The sequence below is a fragment of the Corylus avellana genome, chromosome ca1, assembly GCF_901000735.1.
Source record: "Corylus avellana chromosome ca1, CavTom2PMs-1.0".
In the NCBI taxonomy this organism is placed as follows: Eukaryota; Viridiplantae; Streptophyta; class Magnoliopsida; order Fagales; family Betulaceae; genus Corylus; species Corylus avellana.
This window is the reverse complement of record NC_081541.1, coordinates 11,965,311-11,974,728: the sequence shown is the minus strand read 5'-3', so window position 1 is coordinate 11,974,728 and position 9,418 is coordinate 11,965,311. Positions and strand designations below refer to the sequence as shown.

The window sequence follows — 9,418 nt, the reverse complement described above, 5'->3', positions numbered from 1 at the left end:
TCCGCAGTTATAATATTATTAATTAGCACTAGTTGTAGAATTATCTTTATTTAGATTTTTCTTTTTGAAAGCTTTGTATTTTCTATTTTAGAAGGAGTTTGATGGGTTGCAAAAGACTACTTTTGCAGCCCCCAATAGGAGATTGAGACATAGAAAAAAATGCACAAAATTATCATACAGCCTAAAACACTAGATTTTTCCTTATTTCTTCTTCTCTCCCATTTCTTCCTTCCTGCCAAAAACTCTTCTCCCATTTTTTCTTCTTCCTTCTGCTGAAATGCTGGCCGTGACCCATAGCTAGGTCATGGCAGGGGTTTGAGGGTGATCCCTTTAGTGTGATAAAATTCCTAATGGGTTAACATTCCCCTCTAGGATTTAATTTTGAATCAAAAAATAAGTTTTAAGGCATTAGAATCGATTTTTGAGGTTGGTTTTGCGGTTTCCAATTGTTTTCCGGTGGGTCTCCCGATCCACGGCGTGGGTCTCCCGATCCACGGCGTGGGTCTGCTGGGTTTGGTGGCCAGGGGTATTTTTGGTATTTTTTTCACTTTGATTTGTTTGGTTTGTTCTCATTTTGATTTTCTACAATTTTCTTAAATGAATGAAGTGTCACAAGATGGTTAGATGCTACAAAACACCACTTTTATAGCTAATTCGCATGGTAGGGACTCTCTTTTAGAAGAGCTCATTGTTGAAGAAAGTAGTTTACAACTCTAATAATAAATATTTGAGAAAATACATAAATTTATGTGTTTTTATCCTTTAAGCTATGCATAGCTTGCGTTCTTATAGAATTGAAGTAGTCGTTCTTTTCTTTTATCCACGTTTCTCGTGCCCCCATCAAGTGGTTTCAGAGCATGCGTTATTCTGTTTGATGTCCTACCTGAGTAATGGTAGCAACCTCTCCAACAGCGTTGCTATAGCTAGTAGGGGAGGGGTCCTTTCGGGTGCCGTGCCAAATTCATGAAGTATCCTAGCCGGTTTTATCTAAATTCGAGAGTCAACTAACACAATGGTAATGACCCCTTTAACGACGCAGAATATTGTGAGAGGGAGGTTATCTCGAGGATTGAATTCCTAGAGTTCTAGTAAGAGATGCAACAAGTGTTACAAAAAATGAGGGACTGCATCATTAGATTGATGGGAAAACTCGTTCAGTTTTCTTTTGTTGACAGGTTCATTGTCGATGATGTAAGTCGTATTCAAATTGTATCTAATCATATTCATGAATCTCTAAATTAATATGCACCCTGCCTATGAAGAGAATATTATTTACGGTAAAAATGATATGAAGGCTATAAATTTGGTTGAAAAAGTGGAATTACTATTAAAGAAACAAACTATGTTCATTGACATATCCAGACATCTCAGGGAACATGTACACTACTCCCTAAGTACATCATTTTCCATGTTCGAACATCAGCTGCAATACATATCTTCTTCAATAAATCATCAACTTCTCGGTCCTCAAATAAATAATTAAAAAGTTTTAGACATTGAATAAACCAACACAAAAACATAACAAATATTTTCCATTTTTTTTTTAATTTTTTTAATTTTAAATATTTTTTTTTTTCAAATTTTTAGGGGTATTTTTGTCTTATATTAAAAATTTTATTGGGGTAATTTCGTCATTAATTAAGCATTGGGGGCTATAAAGGATAATCCCTCATCAACAGTTTTGAATTCAAATATTCAAGATATACATCAAAACTGTTGATGAGGATTATCCTTTACAGGGGCATATTGTCACTGTTTTGATAGTTTAGAAGGTAAATTGTCGCAATTGATAATTTTTGGGGAGATTATTATTGAGGGTGGTAGTTTGAGGGGTTAAGATGAAAAAAAAAAAAAAGGAGGACCTAACAGGGGAAGCGCATTCAAGTGAGGGGATGTGGTGATCCCCATGCACGCCACGTGGTGACGTGCCACATGACGTGCTACCTGTGGCACGTCACCATGATCTTATTTATTTCATTTTTTTTTTAAAAAAAAAATGTCTCTTATTTTGCTCACTTGGTTTTTAGAAATAATATCTATTTAGGACTAGGAAAAACACCCAGCCATACTCATTTTTTGAATTGTCATACTCATTTTTTGAGAACACCCACAATGAAAATGTGATAGCCATACTCATTTTTTTTTAAAATAAATTAAAGACTACAAATCACATTATCATTGTATATGAATAATATGATTAAGTATTTGAATTGTTACTGAATCACATGATTAAGTCTTGATCTTATACATTTATATTATTCAATATGCATATATATGTATAAATATAATTTATAATATATATAGACTTATATGTTTATATCATAGATTAACATTGGAACTAAATCAATATCAAGTACTTAATTGTTGTATTAATATTAATTTGTATGACCCTCATACAAATTAGATGGGCAGCAATCTCTCTCTTTTATTTTTATGTTTTTATTTTTGTATCTACAGTTTCATTTTTTTTTTTTTTAACAAATTACAGCCTTCCGAATTGAGAACCATTTATAAACGCTGAATACCTTTGTCCATCTCCTCTGAGCAACAGCTGTAGAATGTGCATGTGCCAACAGGAAGTTATGGAGGGCACACTGTAGATCAGATTCCCAGGATGATTCTAACAAATTATCGCCAAATTCCAGATGATCTTGGCCTGGGAAATCCAAAGGCGCCGGCTGGTCATATCTGAGATCCATACTGTCAATATTGTGCAAGCCATGCTCATCCAAACCGCTAGTAACACCATAAGAATTGATGGTTGCAATGCTGCCATCTGCAGCAGAAGAATAATCAAATCCACCAATCTTGTGATCAGAAGCCATAAACTTGCTCCCATTGCTTATGTGTGAATACCCGCCTGCAAGTGTGGCCTCCTCATCCTCATCATAAGGGAACACTGCAACCAGAATCACAAGTTACAATTAATGGAGTTTCATTTCAATATATATCTTTACAGTACAAACCTAGCATGCTAACTATTTTTAATTATCAACCAAGTTTAAATGTGTAGGCTTCCATAGCTGTATGACAGTCGTATCAGAGTTTACTAAATAACAACAAAAATAAAATACAACACCAACCACTAAAGCAGCTAAAATAAGTACTCACATTCTTGGCAGTTATCCAAGACAAAAAAAGATTTTGTCTTTGCTTCTCTTACTCTAATTCCCTCAATGTTGTCAACAAATCTTACCCCAAGACTGAACATACGGCTTCTTGTCCAGCTTGAATTATCTGTAAAAGAAATCTCACCCACCACACCGGTGCCGTCTTTAAGATTTACAAACGCGTCTCCTGTAAGTAGGGGTTTCTTTCCTTCCCTCTCTTTCACAATGTTGTTTTTAAACTCTTCGGCTGTCCAAATGCCACTCTCATCACCATCAAAATCACCCTCTAGAACTACAATTTCAACCTTGCCTGAGGATTCTGGCCCACAAGTTACAAGTTGTGCAGTATGAGCATCAACCAAATCTACTTCTCCTTTAATTCCATTCCCAGTAAATACTGGAAGAAAGAGCTTGTTAATAATGAACTTCAGCTGTAAGCTACTTGACTCCCAAGTATTCCCACAATTCCTGAAAACAATTGCAAAAGATGTCATTTATCTAATCTTATTGCCAAGGGTGGTTAACATAACAACCCTTTATTAAATAACCCTAATCACTAGAGAAAGTAGGGAACCTCCTACGCCTATCCTCAGAACCACTCCCTCCTGGCTGGGCGTTCACATCCTCTCGTTGTCTCTTCTTCTGCAACATCATCCACCAACCGTGAACAATATATCCAAAGAATTTGTACAGAAAAGAAAGCTAAAAACTGAGGCACATTAAGATACCATAGTCTAAAATCAATCGTTCACTTTCTGCACAGCATACATCAAAGGTGTACCAAGAAGGAGATGAAAAGGACTCAAGATGAGGGAAAAAACTTACATTGAAAAAAAAAAAAAAAAAACAATATAGGAAGATCTCTAGATCATATAAGGAATCATTTACCTCAATTTGACTTGATTGATCAAAGCTTGAAACTTCATCTGCCAAAAAGAAGGTGAAATATTGAGTGTGAATTGTTTTCTGTCGTGCCACTGGCTCTGCTGCAGATAGCATCTAATTATTTACCTTCTTTAGGTGCAGTTGAGTTGTTAGAATCATTTGTCAGTGGAAGCTCATCCCGTTCCATTGGATTAATCTCATGACGCCTCCATTCAAGATTCTGGACAGTTAAATTGTCACCAAGCCCTGTTGATTCTTTGAAAAGCAAAGGGTTTGAACATTGTATATCCATTTTCCAAGAAAAAGGTACAATTAGAGTATTGACATCGTGCACCAATAATAACAATAAATTGAGATAGCAGCTGTTTAACTAAACTTGTAAATCCAGGTACTAATTGTCTAGCATAATGAGAATAACAATAATATTAAATAAAGAATGTATCATCTTATGACCTCTCTGAACTCAAAATTACTATGTGTTCTAAAACAAAATAAGCCATTTCTCTACGAAAACATTATAGAATTCAATTCATCTAAAGTTCAAGTAATATCACCTAAAAAGTCTTTGTTGCCAACAAAATATACATGCTTATCGCCAGAGTCCCTCTGTAGTTCATCACGATAATGAACAAGGACTATGTGTTCTAGGTTCCTGAAACAAAAAAGTAATATTAAAATTACTTATGGAAAAATTTATGTTCCATATTATTAAGAATAGCAGCTGACCAGTTGTTGGACTTAAAGATTGACATAAAGCTTAACCATTACATACTCGTCACGAAGACAGAAACACCTGCGAGCAAAGTTCGGGTTATCTTGGCCACGCACATAGTATACCTTGATCCTTCTTTCATTACCAACCTGAACCATGATTCGACAAGCAAATGGAACCTCATTGAAACAGAATTTGCCAAATGGAAAGAACCTTAACAATGAATTGTCCATTAATAGTGTACAGCTAATCAATATTCCAGAAATCAAATGAACACCAGCAACATTGGAGCTCATACTACAGCAAATTAAGCCACAACATCATTATATCCATACTCAGGTGAAACGAATATGCCCAAAACATGCAGTTGCAGGTAACAGGTACATACAAGAATCAAACAAAGCACAGAAAGGAGAAACATTAAATTGAACTTCTGGGGGTGCATACATGCATATATATATAGATAAAGATATGATGCATATGTATATGTATATGTGTATGTACCTGACATATCTGTGTATTTGTTTGCTTGTATCAGGAAGTGAATATTTTAAAAACACAAATTACTCACTCGATCAGGTATTATTACTTGCATATATATACATAAGTTGATGCCGCTATAGCATACCAGAAATTTGGAGAACCCCAATTTTAAGCATTCATGGGATTCACTGACAGTCTTCCCATCTTTTTTCTTCTTCCAGTTATGACCATCCTTCCTGAAGTTCCTAACCCTCTTACGGTCAAAAAGTAAAATAGCACCACCTGTTACATTTAGCAGCCAAAACAGACCTTATAACAATATCAGTAGTAACTGATATCATCTACCTACTGAGAAAGAAGCTTTGTAAAATATACATAAACTTCATCAAACTTATGAATAAGAGCTACAAATCCATAACCATTCTGTATTAATATTAACTACTTCGAGATATTACATATATATGCCTGGAGAATATCCAATATGAGTAGCAAATGCTTCGAGGTGAGCACCTAGGCTTTCTGACAAGACTTTAAGAAAGGGTAGGGGTGTAAAACTTCAAAATAAAGCATGTTAAAGGACTAGAACATAACAAATCAATAATTTTTGAAATCTTGTTATACCACGTATAGAAGAAAAAAGATATGTTATAAGCTCCTCCAACATTCTTTCGCGGTCCTCAAATCCTTTCTTTCCTTTCCCTCCAAATACATTAAGCTAAAAAACTTTAGAAATTGCATGAGGACATATGCAATGATTCTAGAGTTAAACCTTACTATAGCAATCATGTTACAATTAATAGAAATAGGCAATAGGTAATTACTTTTGGGCAAGTTCACTGGACTGCTATAGACGCAGAAATGCTTGTAATTACAGATTATTGCATAAATTTCATGATTGCCGAGCCATCTTCTTCCGGCGTGTTTCACAATATTCCCAATACCTAAATCTGTTCACGGAACAAGGAACCATTAAAAAACAGAGAGCATGAGAATAATACATATCTACTATCTAGAACCCCAACAGTAAATGTGTGAAAGATGTGTATTGGGCAAGCCTTATTATTAATCAATTTAGTATCGACCCAATAGCATTGAGGTCCAATCCCGTGCTGCCACCTTATCAAAAGCATCTGACCAAAGCCTTTCATTAGCTTTTTGTGCTTCGAATTCAATTGGAAGTTGGAAGTAATTTAATTCTTCTATCTGTTATGTAGGATCCGGTTGAAACCTAAACACCCACAAAGTTGCCACAAAATCTACCGCCTTATTCATCAAGAAATCTCAAAATTGCCAGAAAATCTACCTCCATAGATGATGGATCCAAAGAAAGATGTACAACTATCCCATCGAAAAGACACTTACTGTTTTAAAAATACTGGAAAGTGGATGAATTTCCCAAACGATGAATCAACCAGGCAAAAAGCTACTGAACAAGTTCTTTTCTTACTTAAAAAAGCCAAATAAAGAGAGTACTTTACTCCAGCCCAGTGACTATTTTCTTATTTAGCAACATTAAAGTGCTTCCCTGCTTTAATAACACAAAATTCAATCTTCAAAAATCACTGCAAAAAGCCAGGTAAAGCAAGATATGAAGTTCCAAATACATAAATAAATCAATGAAGTAGAATTTATGTCCGCACCTTGAAAAGTATGGAACCCATGAATCTCGAAGCCATCGAGTTGGACTGCGGCCATTATTAAACCTCTGACAAGCTCAACTCCTTCCAAACAGTTAACTGATCACAATTCTTTACCTTCAACCCACCAAAGTCTCGGGCCAGAAAATCTATAGACAATATACCAAGTATGACTACTTTATAATGAACACTAATTCCGGTTTTAACAAAATTACGACGCGTAGAAACGCGTAAAAATGGAAAGCCAAGTAGTTTAAAGGGTCAACAGGTCAATGAGGGGACAACAATGGCGGTGTTTTGATAATCTTTGTAAGAGTTGTTTTTGTTAGAAAAATGTTTTGAGTCGTGAAAATAATTTTTAGTTTTCTTTTTTAAGAAGTTGTTTGTTGATCATGAGTTGACTTTTCTTAATAATAAAAATAAAAAAATAAAAAATAAAAAAATAAAAACAGAAAAAGGGAGATCGAGCTAACAAAGAAGCCATATATATTGATTCTCCAGTATCTGAGCAGGGGAGACGTGGTGAGTCATGCCCGGCGACTGACTGTGTTTTTCGTAAAGATGATTAGTTAGAGCTATGATCTCAAATATTGGTCCTGATCTTATCTGTATTCAAGTTCAGATTGGTTGATTTTTTATTTTTATTTTTTTTATTTAGTGTTAAATAATAATTTAAGAAGAATGAAATGAAAAGGATTAATTTTTTTTTTTTTATATTATCATATAATGAATATATTTTTGTTGTGAGTTTTTTGTTTAAATAATAAAAAAAAATTATCGATATAATATAAAAATGAAGTAAGATTTGAAATTTTTTGTGAGAAAAGTGCTAAGAAAATTGTTTGGTAATAATTTTGAAAAGATGTTATTATTATTATTTTGTTTTTGGAAGGAATGAAAATATGAGGAGAGAGAAGTTAATTTTTTTCTTTCTTAGGTAATTCAGTTGCTTATAAGGTGTTAGCATCCGCAGTTAGAATAATATTAATTAGCAATAGTTATGGAATTATCTTTATTTAGATTTTCCCTTGCATCAAGAGGTATCAAAGCAGGCATTATTCTATTCAATGTCCTACCTAAGCAATGATACCAACCTCTCCAACCATGTTGCTTGTAGGAGAGGGTTTTTCGGGAGCCAAATTTATGAGGTATTCGAGCTGCTTTATCCGGATTTGAGGGCCAACCGACATAATGGTAATGACCCCTTTAACGACGTAGATCGTGAAAGGGAGGTTATCTCGAGGGCTAAATTCCTGGAATTCCAACAAGAGCCGCAACAAGTGTTACACAAAATGAGGGATGCTCTCATTAGATTGATGGGAAAACTAGTTCAGTTTCCTTATGTTGACAGGTTCCTTGATGATGACGTAAGTCGCATTTGACCTATTTGTAGCCATATTCACGAATCTATAAATATGCACCCTGCTTATGAAGAGAATATCAATTCGGAGAAAATGATGTAGGTGCTTTAAATTTGGTCAAAAAAGTGGAGTTATTGTCAGAGAAACAAACTATGTTCACTGACATATCTAGACATCTTAGAGAACATATACTCCCTAGAGTCCATCATGTCCGGACATCATTTTCCATGTTCAAACATTAGTTACAATACATGTCTTCTTGAATAAATCATCAATGCCTTCACTTGTAGACCTAAGTACACAACTTCCCGATCCCCAATTAAATGAAAACAATGTTTTGGACATTGTTGGGTCATGGATCAGCTTCATAAGGCCCAACGAGCCTTGAACCCAAGATTCCGCAAGTATGCAAACTTGCCAAGGCCTCGGACGGCTTAGCCCGATGAGGTCTTGAACGCCTAGTTCGAGACTCAACTCATGGGCCGAAATAGTCAATGGCCGAAGGACATGTCGATCATTCTACCGTGGGGATGTATTTATATTATATTAAGTCAAATGATCTTATCCTACGATTGATAAGATCATATACTCGTTATCGATATATCAATTATCCCTATATAAATGGGATAGGCCATCATTCAAATTAGAAAAGATCATCTATATCGATCAAGATGCATAATAGCTGTCAGCACCTGAGCTGTGCATATGTGACCGAGTACTACTTGGACATCCTGGCCTAACGTCACACGGAAGCTGTATCACTTATCCCGTGATCTTAGGTTACTAAGATCACGGAGCAGCTAACAAACCCATCTCTTTCTCAAATACATACACAGCAGATATTAAGGGATAGAGATCCGAGACGTGCAGGAAATCAAACTCCTTTCATGCCTATAAATAAAAGTCACCTATCAGTGCTAAGGTAATCTCAACTCTTGCTATCCTAGTTTTATTGTTGCTTACATCTTTTCTCTCTCTCAAATCACTGACTTAGGCATCGAAGTATCCCCGCTCGGAGACCACCGGGGAATCTAATCCTATTGTTTGCTCTTGTGTGAAGGCCCGACGCATTCTCAGACATTGCGATACCACCCGGAGAGTGTGCCACGTCCATCCTCAGAAAACTGTGCATCAACAGTTTGGCACCGTTTGTGGGAAGCGATTTTCATCAGTTCCTGACATCAATCCGAAATGGTGAATACACGTGCAACACATTCTCCGCCGGAAGGC

At 35.6% G+C, this 9,418-nt stretch overlaps 1 protein-coding gene across 3 annotated transcripts; it reads right to left on the bottom strand.

Annotated features, from left to right (window-relative positions):
• Positions 1 to 2,329: 2,329 nt before the first annotated feature.
• On the bottom strand, positions 2,330 to 7,344 carry LOC132165277 (calmodulin-binding protein 60 A-like). Of its 3 annotated transcripts, none has more exons than XM_059575774.1 (10): positions 6,831 to 7,344; positions 6,012 to 6,137; positions 5,336 to 5,472; positions 4,768 to 4,856; positions 4,550 to 4,647; positions 4,122 to 4,250; positions 3,999 to 4,036; positions 3,685 to 3,752; positions 3,112 to 3,578; positions 2,330 to 2,899 (listed from the first exon to the last, which is right to left on the bottom strand). In XM_059575774.1, exons 1-10 carry the CDS (start codon positions 6,883 to 6,885, stop codon positions 2,475 to 2,477), a joined length of 1,632 nt encoding a protein of 543 aa, XP_059431757.1. In that variant the 5' UTR covers positions 6,886 to 7,344; the 3' UTR covers positions 2,330 to 2,474. The 3 variants fall into 3 exon arrangements, with proteins under 3 accessions (XP_059431757.1, XP_059431764.1, XP_059431772.1); XM_059575781.1 differs by having other exon boundaries at positions 4,122 to 4,241; XM_059575789.1 differs by having other exon boundaries at positions 4,789 to 4,856.
• Positions 7,345 to 9,418: the final 2,074 nt, after the last annotated feature.

Bases quoted from the DNA above. Each gene is read 5' to 3' on its own strand.
- LOC132165277 (XM_059575774.1), bottom strand. From the start codon at position 6,885: ATGGCCGCAGTCCAACTCGATGGCTTCGAGATTCATGGGTTCCATACT. The intron at 3,579-3,684 runs GTTCCCTACTTT...AATTGTTTTCAG, and splicing joins TCTGAGGATAGGCGTAGGAG to GAATTGTGGGAATACTTGGG. The intron at 2,900-3,111 runs GTGAGTACTTAT...TTCTGGTTGCAG, and splicing joins CTTGGATAACTGCCAAGAAT to TGTTCCCTTATGATGAGGAT.